The following is a 22,381-nucleotide window of genomic DNA, read 5'->3' as shown; positions in this document are numbered from 1 at the left end:
AAAGAGTTTAAGGTTGGGGACTATGTCCTAGTTTACACTCTGAAACAGCATGCTAAGAAGCTTAAAAAGCGAGGGATGGGACCTCTGGTGATTAAAGATCTATCACCAAGTGGAGCCGTCAAGCTTGCTACATTAGACGGAGAAGAAATGCCCAATTGGATTAGTGGATGCAGAGTGAAAAAGTATCTTTTTCCGCTAACCCAAGACATGCTTCTCAAAATACATCAAGAAAAGTTGCGTGTCCAGAAAAAGAAAATGATTGTGAAGGAAGCGCAAGCCGAGGCGAAGGAAAAAATGGAGAAAAGAAGACTACTGCGTCAGAAACAGCGCAATGAAGGAGCAATACGAATAAACGCAGTCAGTATAACAAAAATGGATAATGACAAAGAAGAACCCATCATTGAATGCAATGTAGGAACCAACCAAATCAAAGCCAGAGCACTATTGGATTCAGGAGCTCAAGCTAACCTACTTTCACTCAGTTTGTATAGACAATTGACAAATGACACTAAACTACAAACTGCCAAGCAAGAGTTAAAGAGTTACTCTGAGAATTCAATCAAAACTGTCGGATGCACAGTTTTACATATATAGATTAACCAATATGTGTATCCTCATATGTTTTACGTGGTTGAAGACCAAGCTACACAACAACCATTATTGCTAGGACAACCATGGCAGAAACAATACAATGCAATGATTGACTGGAGTTCTAAATCAGTGCTTATCAAATACGAAGGTGAAAGCCAATCAGTTAAGTTCACCAAAGAAACAGAGCCAACTCCAAAGGAAGAATCCAAGCACAAAGGTAAACAACAACCAGAGAAAAAGAAGAAGCAATGGCAACCAAAAGTTTCTATACAACCGGATTACTCTTCGACGAGGAATTCTCAACAGTGGATAAAGAAGACAAACAATAATATAACAACTCAACCTTGGGAAAAAACGGAGTCAAAGTTGGTATGGAGACCAAAAAAGGTTGTGCCAGAGAACACAAAGGTGGAAAACAGAGTCTTCAATACCAGACAACAGAGTGATTCCAGACAACAAAGGACAATGAAACAGATCTGGATTCCAAAGAAGTTCATGACGGCACAAAGCCATAGCAAGCAAATTTGGATCCCAAAGATTTGTAAACAGGAACTCCCTTCAGTACAATCAACGGAAACTCCTAGGTATTTCAAGGCGAGGAAATCAACACAAAAAACAAAGCAGGGTGGGGTCGCAAAGAGTTTGTGGCAAGCACAAGCAAAGCGGAAGCAGATTTGGATTGTAACAAAGAACAACAAAGTGAAGAAGAAACCATCTACTGATTCTACTACCGAAGTGCCAAAACCAACCCAAAACCCGACCACCAATCCTTCAATCAAACAAAGAGCAGTTTTATTGGAAAGATTGTTGTATCGTCGCTCTACAATTGCATTGGGAACTTATGACCAAAACAACTACAATGCTTCGCCTACAGACACTTCATAATCGTCCGGGATAACTCAGACTAGGAGGGGGGGAGGTATACAGGTATATAGGAGTTACAAAGCAGCTACAAGCGCCAAAAACAAAGAAAAAAAAATTATATTACAAGGGCAGTGTCTTACATGATTTTGCAAATTTTATGTTTGATTGCGGATATTGATAATATTTATGCCCTTATATACCTTGTTTTGCAACAAGAAGAGATCAAATGATGAATTTGGGTCTCTAGACGTGTAAATATCACTAAATAAGAGTGTTTTTGGAGCTATAAAGTGGAAAAAAGTGGTAATCCAAGTCCAGAAATCACAAATAAGTGTATATTCATATACACAGGGTTACCAGCTAATTATCGTGTATGTTTGGAATTTTTTGGCTTCAATTTGTTATTTTCCTTTATTTTTTATGATTTCAATAAAAGTAAAAGAAAAATAAAAAAGCAGGTGAAATGAGATCGGAAAAAAGAAAAGAATAGACAGTGATGGTCCTAATGACAAGGGCAACCCATGGTAAAAATTGGGTACAATTCTGAAAAAGTTGCAGAAAGCCCTAAATGACAGAATTTTGGCAAAGTGGACAGATTTCTCAGAAACAGATCAAACGGAGTCCAAATTGAGAAATTTCAAATCCTAAAGTGCATTTCACGACGAGATAGGAGCACATGTCAAATTTGGTAACAAGTGATCCGGGAAGTCCGAAGTTAAGTATTTTTCACATCACTTTCAAGCTCATTTCCACTATTACCTTCTTGGAGAGAGCAAAGAGCAAACAGGAGCATCAGACCTTCTACCGTCTTCTACGACTGCTACGAGAGCTCAGAGGACACCAGACATGAGAGGTAGACTCGTTGCCATAAGCTTTTGATGCTTATCGTTAACTTTTGTCGTGAAAACTGACCAAAACCAAGAAACAAGAGCAGACGGGGAATGGGGAGGAACGCTAGGTAGGGGCACAACCGCCTAACCAAACCTTGCAAGAACTTAGAGGTGGGTTACCCTAGCATAGAAGATGGGTTTCTAACACTCAAAGCTCGAGAAAGAACGACTTGAAAAACCCTAGGTCGACAGAGCCTGCAAGAGGCAAACAGGAAAAAGTTGTCGAAACGACACAAAACTTCTCAGGAAGCTTAACAACATCGAGGGCAATGCAACCATGGAGTATCTCCGGGTTTGGATCACCAAAAGTAGGTCGGAACAACCGATTCGGCTGCGGACACACAAAGCGTCATTTTGGCATAACGGCTAAAATTGACGACCAAATGACATGAAACTTCACAAGCAGCTTCAAATATACATGGATGACTTATGTTTGCAAGCAAAACCCAAAAGAAAGCTGATTCACTTACCGATGGTGAAAAAGACGCTTTCGGGCAACCAAAAGGAGAAAGATGGAGAACGGGGAGTCAGAGTCAAGCTCAACCAAATAGATGGCTTCACAACATATCCAACTCTCGAGAAGAAAAGTTGAAGAAATTCAACTCCAAGGCAAAAAGACGACTTCGGAGACTGAAATGCCTATAAGGGGGCTTTTTAGCTAAACTGATGACTTTTTAAGTTGAAAACTAGTTAGCAGGGCTTAGAGCACTAGCACAAAGCATTCTTTGCACAAAAAGACCAACATTTCAAGAAAAGACATCATACGCGTATGATGTCTCACAGCATGAATTTCACATCCATTTCAACATTTGAGTGCATAGCCTCATTCCACATGTTAATCACATCCTATGAACCAAGTATCATGAGAATTGGAGTTAGAAAACCCAACGAAAACCAAAAAGACGCAAAGTAGGCCATAAAATTGATTTTTGGTCCTAATTTTGTCAAAATAACTCCAAACTCATTGAAACTTTGTAGGATTGTTGATTAACACATCTACAAGCTATCTGGAACCAAAAAGCACCATTTTGACACAAAAGACATCATACGCGTATGATGTCTATTTGCACTTACAGAGCCAAAACTGCTCATTTGACATCATACATCCATTATATATATCTAATACATGCTACATATGAAGTTTGGAACCATTTGGTCAAGTGGATCACCCCATTAGCCCAATTGAGGGAAAATCCTTCATCCAAAGCCTATTTTAGCCCAAATCCAACATACTCAAGTCCAAACCAAGATTTGAGTAGGGACAGTCCTTCACTAGTACATGGGGAGTCCACAGAACCAATCCCATGAAAAATTGATGAAAAAGACATCATATGCGTATGATGTCTCCAGAGCCATTTTTAGCCCAAAATCTATCCAAAATTCATAAATCCACTGAATAAGCCTATCTAAAGCCAAATCCATGCTTATAGAGAAATTTGGTCCAAAAATACACTAAAAGACATCATACGCGTATGATGTCTTACTATGTGATTTTGGCACCTCAGGGCTTCAACCACCAAACAGAAGTGATCTACATGCCATTTGAAGGTGAACCACCAAGTTTTATCCAATTTGGATCATAAAATCCAATTCCCTTTCAAAATTTTGCCAAGAGCCTGAACTGGACTAAACTGGCCAAAACTTGACCAAATGGGATCCAAACTCAAATCCAAGCATATGATACTCATTTATACACTATCAGCTACAAGCACAACCAATATGAAGTCATTTTGACACAAAAGACATCATACACGTATGATGTCTCCAGCATGATTTTGAGCCCAGTTTGCATATTTTTTCACCTACCCTGCATCCTTAGGCCCTGAATAACACATGTTTCAATTTTCAAGTCATTTGAATAGTTAAAAGCTTCATTTCGGCTTTCAGTACTAAAAAGACGCTAACTTCTGAAATTGGAGTTACAGGATCCATGGATTCCGCCAAGTCATCAGCAACAAAGAGAAAAAGACCGACAATCAAAGATGCTCTTGCAGAAGCAGAACCCTTTGACATTCCAGCAGAAACCCTCAAGCCAACCAAAACTTGGGTGGAGGAAGCAGTACTGGAACAAGAGGGAATAAAGATCTACCAGGGGACTTTCAGAGATCCTCAAGGGCAAGCGGTGGATATACCGATGATCCCACAAGAATTGGTGGATTATAGCAGGTCAAAGAACATCAGCAGGTACCTGGAAAGGGCAGACTTGCACAGATTCTTCACCTCGAGACCATCAGGTGTAGATACAAGAAGAGTGTATGAGTTGGCAACCTCCATTCAGAAGGATGGGAAAGCCACATTGACAGCAATAGATGGAGAGAAAGTAGAGGTACAGATCACTCCACAGCTCATTGCAGATGCATTGAAGCTGCACAACAAAGGGAGCTCTGTCAGGGAAAGAAGGGAGGCTATAGAGGTTTATGGGTCCAAGAAACAGAATGCAACCTATGGAGATATGGAAGACCAAAGAGCGGAAACCCTTTGCCGACTGTACAACCAGTTTCTCCATATTTGCAGTAAAAGACCGCAAAAGTATACGACACCACCCCATGCCATTGCAACTACCATCACATGGGCATTGAAGAGCAATATGCCAAAGGAGGTGAATTACTCTCAACACATCCATGAGCAAGTAATTGCCATGCACAACGAGAAGCCAAAGTATATAGGAGGAGCTAAAGTTCTGACAAGAATAGCTTATGAAGCTATTGGAGCCAGAGATCAATGGCCAAAGGTTCCCTCCCAGAATGAGTGGCTTAGAGAAGCCGATGAGGAGGAAGAACAGCCTGAAGTATCCAAGAGGGCGTCTACAAGAGCACGCAGGAAACTAGAAATAGTTTCAGAACCTGAAAGGAATGTGGATGAGCCGCTTATGAAGAAAGCAAAGAAGAAGGTTGCTCCCAAGCAAACCAAAAGTCAGAAAGCGGCAAGAATGGAAAGACCGGTGGAGCAGTTTAGAGCGGAAAGAGCTCTAAAGGGGGACTTTGAAGAAAAGTGGGTGCCAGACCCCACTAAAGTCGGAACTAGCTCAGCCAGGCCACATGTTGATCAATATGATCAATATATTAGAGCTTATGAGGAGTCAGAGGCTATACTGGAGCAGCAACCTGTCGAGCCATACACTGAAGAGGAAGTACAACTTTTAAAAGCTGAGCTGAAAAAGGACGACAAGGGGAAGAAGAAAGTAGATGAGTCTACTGAACCTCAAGAGAAAGACGGGCAAGCAAACAAAGGGAAATCCAAGATGACTGAGGACAATCAGCCCTCCTTTACTGATGTACCAAGCCCGAAGAAGACGGAAATCATTGTGGAAGAGACCACAGTAGAGATGGACACGGCTGGTATGGAAAAGTCGGAGGCCGGGACCAAGGAAAAGAAGATAGATCCAATTCAGCAAAAGAAAAACGATTATGAGGATCTGGTAGCGATAGGGTACACTGAAGAAGAGGCCCTTGAGGCGGTCTATGGAATCCACCTACAAAAACAAGATGATCGGAGAGGGAAAGAGGAAAAAATAAAGAGTACAATAGAGAGTGAAGAGAAACTGGACGAGCAGAACGTACTAGAAGAGACGAAGCCAGTGAAGGTGGTGGCCAAAAAAGCTTTAGAGTTGACAGATGAAGATGAAAAAGACATGCACATGGTGCATGAACTGCTCAACAAGATCAAAGAAAGATCCAAGGCAAAGGAAGTGGAGATTGGGACAGCCAAACAAAGGGAAACCGAGTTGCAGAGGAAATTAGAGGATGCTATGACTGAATCTGAAAGTCATAAAGCATCACTCTACGATGCGGAAAACGAGAGAGACGGCTTGATACTCCAGCTAGCCGAGGCTTCAAGAGAAGTAACAAGTGCACAGGAAGCAAGGGAGCGGATGGAAGACGACTTGGAGGCGACTAAAGATGAGCTCATTGAGCTAAGGGAAAGAGTCGCGCTCCAAGAAAGAACAATCACTAGACTCAGGACTACCCCTAGAGCTAGCAGAGCAGGAACCGAACAAGAGGGAGCTCTTGTACCAGCTCTGGAAGACCAGGTCCGAAGCTTACAAAGAGAGCTAAGATTAGAGCAAGTGCAAAGGTTGCACATTGCGGAGGGATATTTGGCAGCAGAGGAGAGGCTCACTTTAGAAAATCAAACACTAAGAACAGAGAATGAGACCCTCCGCAAACAGCTCCAAGATCTACAAGAGCAACAAAGAAGAGAGACAGAGACACCAAAAGAAGAATCAGGTGGAGCAGCCATAGAGCTACCAGAAACTAGAGAGGCAACCACAATTGAAGATCCAGCCCCAGTTCACGAGGTGGCCTCGACTTCAGGAATCTCTGAAGAAGAAGAACAAAGGCTCCATGACCAAATAGCAAAGTCAACAGAGGAGAGTGCCAAGGCGGAAATGGAATGGGAGAGGAGACTCCTAATCTCCATTAGACTTCAGGGATTAGACACAAAAGTGCTCCATGAAGAGTGTATGCAACCCAGCCTGCCTTTCCCTTTGATGAAGTTTGAAGTGATAAAAACGAAAAAGAGAATAGAGGAGGAGTAGTATGTCGCTCTTTACGAAGGCGACATCACAAAAGAGGAACAATCAAAGAAGATTGTAGATTCGTAGCCTATATGGAGGAAAGGTTGGCTGAACAAATACCCAGCCTACCTCATCTACTTGGTAGAGGCACCAAAGGAGATTCGGGAGGATGCAACCTTCTGCCCGGTGCCAAGAGTCAGAAGTTGGAAAGAGCATGGCAGGATTGCAGAAAAGAAGCCAAATTGGCTTAATTACCCCAGGATGCCAGAACCAAAGGCGAGAGAGAGAATAGGTAAAGCCTACATGGTGAAAACCCTAATGGGCACCATCAAGCTCTTTACTGGCTCTCCTGACCTTTCGTGTCAGATGCTCAAGAAAATCTGTAGGACTATCTTAGCTTGCATTGAAGTCTTCGCCCTAGATAAAGCCACGTCCTCGAGTCTACTATCGACGGCCGACACAGTGACTGATATGATATATGATCTCTCATTGCAGCCTTCTCCAAAAGTGTTGCACCTCCTATACCAGAGGATTATGTTTCTGCCTAGCTTCCACATGCAAACATTCGAAGAAGCTTTCTACACCGGCTTTTTCACCCATGAAAGCAAAATATTCGGCCCAACCTTGACCATCGACAACCTACGATACGAATCACATTTGCAGATGCTCAAGACGACAGGACTTTATTGACCAAGCATAAAAGTCATGTCAGGGACGACATGAACGCGGAGGGGGGGAGTGTTGAGCCAGCAGAGGATCACACCCACATTTTTGCTCACACTCATCATTTTTGTAACCATTGATTGTAATAAATGTCTTTCCGACATTGATTTTGAATTGAGCCATTCATTAAGTAACGGGACTCAATTGAGTTTCCAGCTTGTAATCCCGAAGTAATTTCACTTGCCGATGTAATTAGTTAGAGATGTTCTCACCTCCAAGGCTAAGGTATATAAGCCAAAGTTTTGTAACCTAAAGGGAGATTCAGATTATTAATCAAAGTGAGTTTTTGAGCGCCGTGACTGTGTCTGAGAGAGAGAGAGAGAGAGAGAGAGAGAGAGAGAGAGAGAGAGAGAGAGAGTGTGTTTTATCTACTTGCTACGCGAGCTACGGAGCCGCCATTGGAGAAGCGACACCACCATTGTGTTAGCAACAACGACAGCTACGTACAGATACCAAGAGTGCGCGCTATCGGCTTCTATGTGTGGTAAGTTCCTACGAGCTTCGGTGTGAGTTTTCTTCCAACTCGTGTGTCGGAATAGAGCATGCAGCATATCTATAGAATCACAACGAGTAGAGCTACACATTAGTACCATCGGGGTCGAGTTTCGGTCACCTGTATTTTTCGGCCTGTCTTCATATGCGTTTACCGCACGGAGTGGTTATAGGTTGATTTTGCAGTTCAAGTCTTTAGGGCGTTGTTCTTACCTAGTGTATAGACTTCCCCTTGAGTTTGAGATCGATTCAATGATTCTAGATCTTGTTTCGTATAGCATTCGTTCGTAGTACGAATTTCAGTCACTTGCGTATTTTAGAACTTAGATTTGATTTCCTTAGTAGTGATTGTCATTAGAAGGTGGAGTAGGTGATTTGACACCCACCTAGTTGTTTCCATGCGCCTGTGGGTCAAGCTCCGTCCTCGTCTGACAAATTCTGTTGTTGGTTGAGTTCTCGCTATTTAGCTTCCGCTAGCGGCGTAACCGCCTTAACAAGATATTAGCAAGATCGATAGGAATCGGTGCCAACTTAGCACTGTTAAACCCACTCCACTCCTCTTAATTGCAATAAACAATATATTGAACCACAAGTGTACTTACTTGGGTGCACTTTTTTCAAGGCTAACAGAGATAGTAACAAAGCTCTCATCTCTATCTATCTCTACCCTCTCTATAGATTAGATAGAGATATTACTACTTAAAGGTATGCACTACTAGCCCTACGTTGTTCTAGTAGTATATATGCATGTAAGTTATCCTAATACTCACATAACTTTAATGTAGATGTCAAACGAGAGAGCACCTATTGGGAAGAAACCTAGTTATTCTTCCTTTGGTTGGTTCATGTCTCAGATGGGCCCACATCCAGGGTGGACTTTGCCTCTAGTGGACCCAACTCTTGAGCAAGCATGACCCTCTTACAACTACGGAGGTGCCAATCCATCTACCCAAGTTCCTCCACCAGTGGTAGATGGAGACCTCCAACACGCACTCTCTTTACAGGGCAAGTACCTCCAATTGATGGAGGGATTTTGTGGCCACTACACTCAACAGAGAAACTTGCGGCCTATGGTCTTTCTTAGTAGACCATGCCATGAGGGAGCCAAGGAGGGACTCCATACATCCAAAGCCTCACATCGACGACAGCTCCTTCTATGGTTCCTTCTTACCATCCTTCCATCGCGAGCCCCACTCCCCTTCCATCACAGGGCCCCATGCCATTGCATTCGACTCTTGCTTCACTCGAGCATCGTCGAGAGTACAAACTGGTCAACGAACTTCTTCTATGTTGGGAGAAGAGGGGGAGATCTACCGCTTAAAATACTCAACACAAGCTTCCAAGAAATCACCATCAAACTATCCACCTCTCCTTCCAATTTCCAAGCACACACACTCACCTAGACTATGACACACACACACACACACACACACACACACACACAGTAAACATAGAATTGACATAGACAAACTTGTAAGAGAGTGTAAGAGATGTGTAAGAGATGGAGACTAGATTAGAGAGTACACAGCAAATAACCATAGCTTAAGAGAGTAGAGAAGAGAATCTGCAAGAGAAAGGCCTAAAATCTAGCCCTAGACTCCACGGCACCTCTCTTGTGGAGTTGGTATTTAATATATTATTTTGAGTTTAAGGTGCCAAAAATTGAGGCCCCTCTTTTACAACCACTTTCACTTTTGTAAATGAGTGAAGCTCATTAGTTCTTGCATGACCCATAAGGGGAGTTCCCACTACAACTATTTCCAGAGCCATAGTGGCTTATTGAAATGATGTTCTAAGATACTGTGCAAATATAAAATGGCCAAGAGTAATTGCCGCCGCCTCTTCATCAACTCCCTGCATTCCACTCTACAAAATCATCATCAACTCAATTAGTAAAATAAATAGACATCACATAATTAACCATTACACCCAGCTATCCCAATTGCAGCTAACCACTACGTACAACAGGAGGGTGCCCAGTCTCGTAACATCCCTCCCACCAGGGATAGCAACTATCCTCACTTGCTCAGTAGAGAAATCAACTGGACCGTGAGTGATGGAAAGTGTGGAGAAGGTCGAGAAAGTTGCGAAAAAACTTTTCAGGCATCCTTTCTAGGGTGTCCCTTGAAAGTCAAAAGGTAACAGTTATAAACCATTCCAGTGCGTGTAGTGGTGGTCTCATGGTTAACTATTTTATCAGGGATGAGTTTATCTTCTTGGTCTACAAGTGAAGGTGGGTCTTCATAAATGTGGTGTGTAGGTAGGGGTCCTCGGAATGGGCGTAAAAGACTAATGTGAAAGGCGTTGTGAATGTGCCAATGTGCAGGTAGTTCTAAACGGAAAGAAACATCATTAATGACAACTGAAATTTTGAAAGGTCCATAAAAACGAGGAGCAAGCTTAACAAAGACATTAGTATCAACACTTTTGATCCTTCGTTTTTCGATGTGAAGTAAGACATGATCACCTTCTTTGAATTGGTGTGCCTTGCGGTGCTTGTTAGCATGCTTGGTGTAAAGTTCTTGTGAGTGTTTAATGGCAGAATGCACACTTGCATAAATATCATGAAAGTCAGTAGTGAAATCATCAGCGGCAGGCACAACATTGGAAAGACGTGAAGCAAGAGTAGGAAGTGAGTGACCATATACAATTTCAAATGGAGATTTACCCATGGCAGTGTGAGTGGTGTTGTTGTATGCAAATTGCAAAATATGTAGGTAGTCATCCCATTTCTTAGGTTGAGAGGAAACATAAACCTTTAACAAGTCAATAATAGTACGGTTGGTGACTTCGGTTTGACCATTAGATTCAGGATGAAATGCAGAAGTGAAGTCAAGTGTAGTGCCAAGATTTTCAAATACAGTAGTCCAAAAAGCACTACAAAATTTTGGGTCTCGATTAGAAATAATCACTTTAGGCAAACCATGATGTGGAAAAACAGTCTTAAGAAACAAAAGTGCAGCTTGATGTGTTGTGAGTGTTTTCTTACATGGAACAAAGTACGCTTGTTTAGAGAAACGATCAATAATAGTCCATATCATGTCATGTTTGTGCGTTGTGAGAGGGAAACCAGTAACAAAATCCATTGAAATATGTTCCCAAGGTCTTTCAGGAATAAGGAGAGGGTGTAAAAGTCCCAATTTCTTACCTGTAGCTGCTTTGATTTTTTGACAAATCAAACAAGTTGACACATACTGTTTAACCTCCATTCTCATAGTAGGCCAATAGAAATCACGACACAAATTTTGAAAAGTTACAGAAAATCCTCTATGTCCAGTGTAAGGAGGTTTGTGCAATTCTTCAATAATTAATGTACGAAAAGGTTTAGTCACACACAATTTTTGTTTGAAATAAAGGAAGTTTTCTTGAATAGTGTATAATTTCGAGAAATGTGTGTACAGAATTATCAAGCATGTGCAACCATGTCGTTTTGAAGTCATCATCATGTGCATAAGTGTCAGGCATAGAGTCAAATGAAGTTCCCGTAATAGCTGATAGATGATTAAGTGAGGGTCGTCTACTCAAAGCAGCAGCTACAACGTTTTCTTTACCAGGTTGGTATTGAATGTTGGGCTGAAAACTTTGAATAAAAGCGGCCCACTTAATATGTCTATCATCTATTAAGGGCTGAGAAAGTAAATATTTGATACTTTGTTGATCAGTTTTAATGATCAAGTCAGTACCCATTACATAGTGTTTCCAAATTTTCAATGCATGTACCACAGCAGTCAACTCTTTATCATAAGTACTGAACTTTGTTTGATCAGACGGTTTGAATTTACAACTTTCGAAAGCAATTGGATGGTTATCTTGCATAAGGACTGCACCGATACCTTTTCCACTAGCATCAGTGACTACCACAAAGAATGGTCTTTCAAAATCAGGCAATTGCAGTACAGGTGCATTAGTCAAAGCATGTTTAAGTGCATTAAATGAGCTTTCTTGCAAATCAGTCCATTCATAAGGCGTGTTTTTCTTCAACAAGAGAGTCAAATAATGTGCTTTGTAAGCAAAATTACGAACAAATTTCCTGTAATAGCTACAAAGACCAATAAAAGATCGTAGCTCATGCAAGTTTTTGGGTCTAGGCCAGGATTGAATGGCCTCAATTTTCTTTTGATCGACATGTATTCCCTTACCCGATACAAGGTTCCCAAATATTCAATTTCAGATTGGAAAAATGAACTCTTTTCAGGATTTAAATACAAGTGATTGTGTGCAAGTAGATCAAATACACGTGTTAAATGCTGCTTATGCTCTTCTTCAGATTTACTGAATACCAAAATGTCATCAAAAAATACAATCACAAAATCTTGATGGTCAATGAAAATTCGATTCATCATGCGTGTGAATGTAGCTGGTGCATTTGTCAAACCAAATGGCATGACAAGAAATTCATAGTGTCCAGTTTGTGTTCTGAAAGCAGTTTTGTAGACATCATGTTCAAACATTTTGACTTGGTGATATCCTAATTTAAGGTCAATTTTGCTAAAGATGTGTGCCCCTTTCAGTTTGTCTAGTAGATCATCCACTCTAGGAATAGGAAACCTATTGTGAACGGTGATCTTGTTTAAAGCCCTGTGGTCGATACACATACGAAAGGTTCCATTTTTCTTCATGACAAGAAGTATTGGAGCTCCGTATGGTGAACTACTAGGTCCGATTAGGCCTCGGTTAAGTAAATCAATGATTTGAGTTTGTATTTCCTTGTGTGCGGTAGGATTTACACGATAAGGTGCCCTACAAGGAGGTTCACTACCCGGTATGATGTCAATTTTGTGGTCTTCTGGGCGTGATGGTGGAATTCCAGGTGGCAGATCATGCATGAAACAATCTTTAAATTGTGAGAGAAATTCATCGTGTGTGGAATTACGTGAAGTTTCAGTTTCAGCAGAAATTTGATTTACCAATACTAGATATGTTTTCCCCTGTTTTCGAATTGCTCGTTTGGCTTGAGTGTGAGAGAGGAATGGAAATTTTTGATGTGCCAGTGTTGCTTGGATGGAGAAAGTTTTATTATTATGAGTGAGAGACATTGTACGTGTTTTATAATTAATCAACGGGTCAAATTGATGACAAAATGGCATTCCCAAAATCATATCAAGACCATGCAATGGTGCTACCAAAAATGTACGTGCTTGTGTGAATTCACCAATGCAAACTTCAACACTGACTTGAGTTTTACAATTAAAACGTTGATTATTAAAAACAGTTTTGACCTTATGAGGTGATGAAATTTCAGAGAGTAATAGTTGTTGTGCCAATCGTGTGGAAATGAAATCATGGCTACTACCATCTACTAGCAGAATGGTGACATTTTCACCCTTAACAGTGCCTTGCACTTTAAACAAAGTGTGAGGAGATATAGGAGTACCTGAGGATGGGTTGCCATCGTTATCATAATCAGGATCATATCCCTCACCGTAGTTAACTTCCACTTCGTTGTCGTCAGGTATAGCTTCTTCGATGAGGTTAAGAGTAGCTCCGTTGGGGTGGTTGTTGTTGAAGGGTTTTTGAGTTGAATGTCTGTTGACTCCATTGGAATGGCCATTGGATTGACCATTGCCCTTAGCATGACCATTTGGGCACTTATATGCATAGTGACCATACTGAAAGCATTTAAAACACTTCACCTTTAATTTGTTACCATTAGAATTTGGAGGAGAACGTTGTTTGAAAGAATTTTGGTTGCCTCGTTGCTGGGTGTTGTTGTGGTTGTTGCTCGTATGAGGTTGAGCAGTGGTAGGAGGATTGTCAAATCTTCGTCTTTTGAAAAATGTACGGCTTCGGTGTTTGCTTCTGTCAAAGTTAGGAGAGAAAGGAGGTCTCTTGTTGCGGTTAGTGTTAGCAGGTTGATCAGTGTGAGAGGAATGTTCACCTTTCTTCTTTTCTGCGTTGAGAGCCAAATTAATGGCCTTTGAAAGAGAATTTGGTTCGAACATATCTACCTCAGCACTAATTTGTAGTGCCAAGCCTGATATGTACTTTCGCTTCAATTTCCTGTGACTAACATGTTCAATAGCTTGCAATTAAATTAGACAATTCCAAAAACGGTCAGTGTAACCCTGTACATCTTCATTTCTACCGTGTCGTATTAAATCCCATTGCCATCGTGCTTTAGCTTTGTACTGTGTGGGCAAAAATTGGGGTAAAAACACTTTTTAAAATGCATTCCATGTGCGTGGTCTTCTTCCATGTTGTTTGGTGGCGTTCCACCACAATGCAGCGCTGCTAGTGAGATGATTGGATGCACACTTTACCATTTCATCTCGAGAAAGTCTTCATCATGAAAGCAGTCATCTAGTTGACTAACCCATGCTAGAATCGTGCTAGCATCTTTAGTGCCATCAAAATCTTTGAAAGTGAAGGCTTTTCTGCTAATTTTGTTTTTCTTGGGTGTAGGTGCAGATTCGGTGCGTGCAGAATGCAATAATTTATCTTCAAGTTCTTGCCTTCGCATGCGTTCATATGTGAGTGACTACTGTAAATTTTGAAGTTGCTCTGCAATCGTGGGTGCATGAGGAAGATGTGCCATGATTGCGTGCTTTTCTTTTTCTTTTTTTTAAATTTAATAAATAATTAAATGGTAATGCTTAAAAAGGCTATTTGGTGATATTCGCAGATGCAATATGCAGAATAAAATAAAATAAATAACAGAAATGTAATGTACTTAGCTGAGAAAGAGCGGTGGTGTCCAGTCCGGAATTGCGATGTGATAGGAAATTGTGAGAGAATAGACAGTCCGATGGTGCGTCACCAAGCGAGTTGAATTTGTAGTGTCCGGTCTCCCTTACCCCCAAAATAATACGCTGATAATTTTACGATATGCTCACTTCCTGATTTGTGCCCAGTGTCGTGGCGGATGGTCTTTAATTACACTCGGCCTTTGATCGCCTCTTGTTTTGAACTTTAGATGCGATTTATTCAATTTTTCCTTGTTCAAATCGCCAACTTTGACTGTTCAATGGCCGAGTAATGGTGATGTGTGGGTGCCATCTTGAAATATCAAGAATGTCAGAATTTTTTTTTAAAAAAAACTTGGGGGCTTTTGGCGGTGGGCGGCCGAGTAGAAGAGTGGGTGGCCGAATAACAAAGGGAATGCTTTGAGGATTTTTTGGCAAAGCCTTTGAGGGTAAGGTGTTTTTTTTTGTGTGTTTTGTAAAGCTTTGGATATTGGGAAGGGTGCGTGGGAAGGCCATCAAAAGCCTTGCATGGCGGGTTCGTGAGCTGTAGGCAGCGCGTAGGTACGAAGAGATGCTCAGACTGGCGCGCAGAGCGGGTTTTGGACCGCGAGGGGGTGAGGGCCTTGACCCAACAGGCCTAGGCGACATCAACTGTGGCGGTGGCAGTCGATTTCATGCAAGTCAACATATCGACATAGGGGTCCTTCCCACGGCCATAACGTTGAGTTCAGTTGCTGCTAGGCAGCCCTTCCCACAGCAAAATTGAACCGGATGGCGGAATTTGGGGATGAGAAAGCTCAAGGCAAGAAAAATTACCGAACTTGAAAATTGCCGAACTTGAGATTGTCAATTACTTGTTCGAAGCCAAAACCGTTCGATTCTCCAAGCTTTTTACTTTCTTCTTGCCGATTTCAAAGGCTTGTCGGTTTTTTTTTTTAATGTGGTCCACATAGCTGTCTTAGATCCTTGCTCGGATTCTACCATTCCTTAATGGAAATTTGTATCAAAATTCTAAGTGTACCTTGGTTGTAACCATAGCTTCTTGATTGATGAAATCGAGTCTTCTTGCCGCATAATTACTCCGAGTAAACGGAATAACCTTGCTCTGATACCACTGTTGGCAGAAGAGGGGGAGATCGACCGCTTAAAATACTCAACACAAGATTCCAAGAAATCACCATCAAACTGTCCACCTCTCCTTCCAATTTCCAAGCACACACACTCACCTAGACTATGACACACACACACACACACACACACACAGTAAACATAGAATTGACATAGACAAACTTGTAAGAGAGTGTAAGAGATGGAGACTAGATTAGAAATTACACAGCAAATAACCATAGCTTAAGAGAGTAGAGAAGAGAATCTGCAAGAGAAAGCACTAAAATCTAGCCCCAAATTGCGAGGCACCTCTCTTGTGGAGTTGGTATTTAATATATTATTTTGAGTTTAAGGTGCCAAAAATTGAGGCCCCTCTTTTACAACCACTTTCACTTTTGTAAATGAGTGAAGCTCATTAGTTGTTGCATGACCCATAAGCGGAGTTCCCACTACAACTATTTCCAGAGCCATAGTGGCTTATTGAAATGATGTTCTAAGATACTGTGCAAATATAAAATGGCCAAGAGTAATTGCCGTCGCCTCTTCATCAACTCCTCGCATTCCACTCTACAAAATCATCATCAACTCAATTAGTAAAATAAATAGATAGCACATAATTAACCAGTACGTCAAGCTATCCCAATTGCAGCTAACCACTACAACAGGAGGGTGCCCAGTCTTGTAACATTCTAGCAGCATGCACTAACATTCATCTCAGGGCAGTAAGAACCATGAGAGGCATAGCGGCCAGGGATCCTGTGGCATTGCTTGTTTTCACTATAAGAGAAAAATTTGAGAACCACTCCTATTATTGCAGAATAAAAAATTAAAAACAAGAGAGAAAAATGTGTTAGCGATAATAGTAGCGGCAATAAACGCAACAATGGTTTGCGAACAATATGCACAGTAATAGTCACATGTATATTACCACGACTACTGCCCCGTTTATTACGTTGGTACACCAAGAAAGTGTCGACCCGTGGAATAGCCAACAACAGGCCGTACATGGAGGTGTGCAAGTTGATGGGAGAGTGATGATGCATTTGGTAGGTGCAGATTGGAACACGTGCTACTATGGTGTGTATGCTAGATCCGGCATTTTGTAGGCCAAGCATGGTTGTGAATCTTTGCTGGAGAAATCGTGCCATTGTGTGTATGAAGGTGTCAATCGTGCTCGAAAAGTTCAAGACACGACGGCCGGCCATGAATTGTCGACATTACAAGGAAGGGTCAATCTAACGAGCTGCAAACGTGATTGGGGTCGGAGAAGAAGTCGACGGGCAGGCCGAACGTCAACGGCGCGTTAATGCTCGCCACATCGAGGTTTTTTAAAAAAAGAACGATTGTTTTTTCTTTTTTAGGGGCATGCAAACGAGGGGTGCGGGCTCTGTAGCTTGCATGGGAAAGTCACCATCTAGAGGTTTGCATGGGGGGCTCCATCTGAAGAGGAGAGTGAAGAGGAGGAGGAGCCGGGACTGCATGAGGAGGCCGACAGGGTTTGATAGGGCTGTCAAGGGGCGTGCATGAAGGGGTTGTAGAGGGAGCTCGACCGAGCTGGTGCAGAAGCTGCGAGGGCTGCAGCCCATCAAACCAAGGAGTTGGAGGGTGGTGGGTCTGCTACACGGCAGCACCACAGGAGTTTTGAGGAGCCAAGGGAATTCTGTGAGCCAGTGCTGTAGTGAGTTGAGGAGGGCAGCCAGTTGGCGGCGAGAGGAAGAGAAAGAAGGAAATGGGCTGACGTGCTGTGGGTTGGGGTCGCCATCACGGGTGGCCGCCAGTACATGGAGCTGGAAGCTGCCAAGGGCTACCATTGAAAAGGGATGTGGGCAATGCTTCAAAGGGAGAGGATGTCTAGTAAAGGGGCCACCATGAGGGCTTAGTGATTGGGGCCAGCATGAGTAGGACTACAGGCCATTAGGCAGACGACAAAGAGGGGAGCCGTTTGAAGCTACAAATGGCCAAGTGTTGCACATGATGGAGTTTTTTTACATTTGTCAAGAGGAGCGCCAAAAGGGTGGCGATGTGGAGAACACTGAGGGGCTGAAGTTCAGAGCCGAAAGTTCTTTGCAAGCTGGAGGCTGCTTGAGTGAGAGCTGGAACATGGTGCAGGGCCAAGACGGATAGCTAGGTACCATCAGCTTCACAAGTGCTGGTGGCATGAAGAGCTGGGGGTCATCACAAGGAGCTTTTGACATGTTACCATATAGAAAAAATATAAATTTGGTAGATAATTCACTAGTTTGAATACACACAACTAGCAAAAGTGCAAACTAGCAACTGTGAGACACTTTCTAGTTGGTCAATCTAGTAAGTTTGTTACTATATGGCAAATGATACTACCATATTGTAACTAAATTGCTAGATCTAACTAGAAACTCTTCACGCTTGCTAGTTTGACCTTGCCGTGTCAAACTAGTAAACCATCTAGCAAACCCAAACTAATAAGTCATCTAGTAAATTTAAACCCATCGGCCTAAGTGGCGTTGTAAGCTTCCACCTGAAAAACATAAAAATTGAACGGTAAATAGGCATTAACTCAGTACAGCATCATCTGATCTTATTGTCGTTGGACATCAAAATCTGACAATCAAACTCTGGTATATTGCAACATAATAAGAGAGCAGCTACCATTAAATGGATTGCAGTGATTTTGACTTTACAAAGAAGACAATCATCAACACAAACTGAGCTTTTGTGCAGGTTGTTCAAGATCAAGAAAAACAAACAACTGCACTTTTGTACAAGGAAGAAGCAGGCAGTTCTAGCAAGCAGAAGACTGATCACATTCGAGCTGTTCATGAGCTGCTGAGAGACTCCGGCAATAAAAACTTTACAGAGTTTGAGAGTCTGCATGCAAGAGGCACATCGGCAGTAGATGTTCCTAATCCCCTTTAGAAAGATACTAGTTACATGAGTGATCTGCAAGCCTTGATAATTGCTCAAGGAGGCATCTCTTTGCAGAGATTCCTACCTTCAAATGACGAAGAGAAGGCAAGAGTTGCTGACATACAAAAGAAACACTTATGAAAATCATTGTTGGTAGGTTGCAAGAACTACTCACTTTTATCGTTGTGGTGAGACCCAATAAAAGGCATGTCATGGATGATAATTTGTCTCGCATACCCGAGCACAACAGCCATGTACCTGGTTCAGCAAAGCCAAGGTCTTCTTCAACGACAAAGCACCCTCCAAGAAGTTAAAAAAGTGAAATTCTCAGCAACAATTTCGAGGATTTTCCTTGCCCTAAAGAAAACATAGTTGTTTGGGGACATGAAGCCATGGTAATCATCCATATGACAAAACACCAACAACTCCATTGACTATTATGTCTTTCAATATATTCCGTGTCCTCAGCCTACATATACCTGCATTTTAAGACACCATTAAGATATATGCACACAAATCAAAGAGACATGGCCAACAAGCATCCAAACTTCATTCATAAAATTACGTAAATCATGTATAGATGTGTATTTTATAAATGAGAGTATGAGAGCATTACCTGATATACCGAACTTTGGCATGTTGACCAAGTTGTTTACCTTGGTTGTACTCAAAATCGGCAGCACTGAAATGAAAGCTGCATCAGTGTTAGACAATGCAAGGGCGGCATTGATGGCTTTTCCAGGAACTCCCCAATCCGTCCATGCATCTTGCAGAGGTCACTGAGGAAAAAGAAACATACGATATGTAATTGCAACACGATGGCGATTCCTTACAGTAATCCTATTCCCAACCCTTTGGCAAATCCTGCTTTGTTTCCCCGCTTCTTGGTACACTTCACAGCATCTGAATAGGATTGAAATTCTTTTTTCTCTCCAAAAAAAGAGTGCAATGTCCTCATTTGTGCCACACTGCCTAACCCTGCGCATCGATCTCTGCTGTGTTGGCGAATCCTCTGCTCTTGATGGCGACTCTCATTATCCCTGTTGTACGCTTGACCATACACTTCCCCACCAAGATGTTGCTCCTCTTTCTGGACGTGATTTTCAAGAGCTTGCAAATGGCTTTGCGGTCGAGTTCTTGCTGACTGATTCAACTGTAGCCATTCCTGCTGAAGCCCATGATCAGGATGCAATTATAAGCACCTTCCTCGAATCCCTGATGGAGCCTGTACATCAAAGAAATGGGGTCAACCTTGCTGCCGCACTTCAAGGTAGAAAGTGATGCAAAAGCTGTTAAAGAAGATGAACTGAGTCTGACCTGCTGCTGCAACAAGCCAAATCTTGCTAGTTTTCCCCTTTTGGCAGCCGATGCTCAATTCTGGCTCCTACATGAAGATGTTCCTGATTCCGTGCATGTAATCAAAGATGCAACCACTCCAGCAGATGATGTTAATGACCCACATCTTGAAATCAAGCTGCCTGCACTTGCTGAAGAATCCACTTTAATCCCTAAATTTGCGCTGCCAGAGACATTATCCCTGGTTGCAGACGGTGGACTACAAGGTTCCCGAATCTTGGTAAACTTCTTGGGTTTGATCATCCCAGCTATTTGTGAGGCAGCGGTCTCTAATGTCCCATGGGAACTCTATCCAATTTGCAGAATTGATGATGCGGATCAAGATGAAGATTCACTAAACACAGCACATTGTTTCCTACTTTTGATGGAATTTTTCAGCCGAGCTCTCTCTCTTTAAACATTGGACATTTCTCAGGCTTATGATGTTGTGCCTTTTCATACTGAACCCTCCCTGGCGAGCCATAGATGGTGAAATCCTTGCAGCCGACTTAAAAGATCACATGCTGAATGCGCGTGATGATCGAATCAGCCCCTACTTTGCTAGCTCTGAGTGCAAGTATGATGCATCATCTCTCCTTGTAGATGCTTTCATCTACTGCCTTGTGAAGGCCATACATATTTTTTGGTCAGTGCAATGCCTAAAACCCTGCAAGCCTTTGATGGCCCTGGACCCTAAGCATTTTGAACCTGCCGCACTCCCTGTTGTGTTGAACAACCACCTGCAGACGACTTCATTACATAGTTGCCTCCTGATGCTGATTCTTACAATGTCATTGTCCAATCAACTCAAGCAACACTTGATGGGACAAATCAATTACTGGACAAGCCTCAAGATCACTCTTGACCTCGCATGCCATGCGCAGATGTTGAAGCTGCAGTCGAGGCAACCAAAGCAGTTGACAATACTGAGAATGGAAACCTGCATGCTGAGCAACCTGATCTTGCTAAAGAAAAAGCAGTCGATCCCATCAAGGTCTTTACTATCGCTGTTGAGGAGTCAATTGCTGGTCTCTGTCCAGCCCATACTCTTGTCCATGCGCACCAAGGATATGTTCCCTTTTCTTGCAAATACAGGCCAACCCAAGAAGGCACCAAGTCTCCCTACTTGAGGACCCATTTGCCCATGTGGAAGAAAGAACCGTTGGCCCATCTTGTCCTGAACATCTGGCGCATAAAAACCTTTCAAATTCAAGTGCAAGAGAAGAACACACCAAGGTAATGACACACACAAAACTTTTGGCATCCCTGGACCAACCTGAGCCTTATAATGGGCATTACTTACAATCTTCTCATGCTGCCCAAGCTTTGCATCAAGATCCTGTGCAAACTACCGCAATTGCCACTGGCACTGACCTGCAAGCGCATCAAGTTCTCATGCCCTTCGCCTCCTGGAGAGCTGGACAATTCAAGTACACATCTGAATTAACCAAGCCAACCAGCCCTGCTTTTGAAGATGATGTCCAGTCTCACGGTTTTCGTCTCCTAGTACCCACCTTCAGCTTGATCACTCCAGCCTTGCTCCCAATCTTCCCGGCAGTTGTCTTATCTGATGCTAGTGTTCCTATAAATGAAGTCCAACATGCAACCAGTGAAGCACATCTTGATGCCCCAGAGTCACCAGCAACCCTATTCTTGGTAAACTTTAACGGGCCATTATGCTATCCTTGTTTCGATCTCGCCAGCTATCTCCATAGCTATTTTCATTTCAGAGCTGGATGTTCTAGAATCTTATGATGCTAAAACAACATGCAAACACAGTTGCTGATGGTCTCACAACCGGCGCTCATCCACATGCCACTTTGTTGGGATTACATCTCATCGAGGTGAGGATCCTTCCAATGATCCAAGCCCACAAAGTTCAGCAAATGTCTTCACCATGCTCAATCACTTGGACTACTACCTTATCTTCTTCACCAAAAGCCAATCTGAAGCAAAATCTCCAGCACATGTTTTCGGGTGAAGGGGGGATCAATTGAAGAAAGTCATTCGACCTCAACATACAGGTGAAGGACTTGATTCTTGTGCCAGAATCGAGATGAAACCACCAGCGTGCATCCGCCAACCTGCCCAAATAGCTTCTGTAAGGCCACTGCATTTCAGAGCTCTCAGGTCTCCCAATTTCTTCTCCTTCTACCTCTATCATAGAGGAGCAAGAACTCTCTCTCTCTCTCTCTCTCTCTCTCTCTCTCTCTCTCTCTCTCTCTCTCTCACACACACACACACACACACACACACACACACACACACACACACACACACACGTGCCCGCGTGC

At 42.5% G+C, this 22,381-nt stretch overlaps 1 protein-coding gene and 1 pseudogene across 1 annotated transcript; one reads left to right on the top strand and one right to left on the bottom strand.

The window, feature by feature from the left end:
* Positions 1–18,919: 18,919 nt before the first annotated feature.
* LOC147445148 (uncharacterized) lies at positions 18,920–20,407 on the bottom strand. The gene is made up of 6 exons (XM_086528174.1): positions 20,253–20,407; positions 20,070–20,136; positions 19,955–19,977; positions 19,586–19,842; positions 19,369–19,434; positions 18,920–19,010 (listed from the first exon to the last, which is right to left on the bottom strand). Exons 1-6 carry the CDS (start codon positions 20,349–20,351, stop codon positions 18,920–18,922), a joined length of 603 nt encoding a protein of 200 aa, XP_086384300.1. The 5' UTR covers positions 20,352–20,407.
* A 50-nt stretch (positions 20,408–20,457) lies between these two features.
* Positions 20,458–22,068, top strand: LOC147445147 (uncharacterized; annotated as a pseudogene).
* Positions 22,069–22,381: the final 313 nt, after the last annotated feature.

The sequence above is a fragment of the Adiantum capillus-veneris genome, chromosome 13, assembly GCF_014529385.1.
Source record: "Adiantum capillus-veneris isolate H3 chromosome 13, ASM1452938v2, whole genome shotgun sequence".
NCBI classification, from domain to species: domain Eukaryota; kingdom Viridiplantae; phylum Streptophyta; class Polypodiopsida; order Polypodiales; family Pteridaceae; genus Adiantum; species Adiantum capillus-veneris.
This window is presented reverse-complemented; position numbering and strand designations above follow the sequence as displayed.

Coding starts and splice junctions, on each gene's coding strand:
- LOC147445148 (XM_086528174.1), bottom strand. CDS start 20,351: ATGATCAAACCCAAGAAGTTTACCAAGATTCGGGAACCTTGTAGTCCA. Junction 20,137..20,252: donor GCGCAAATTTAGGGATTAAA/GTGGATTCTTCA, acceptor ATCTTCATGTAG/GAGCCAGAATTGAGCATCGG. Junction 19,843..19,954: donor CCATCAGGGATTCGAGGAAG/GTGCTTATAATT, acceptor AATCACGTCCAG/AAAGAGGAGCAACATCTTGG.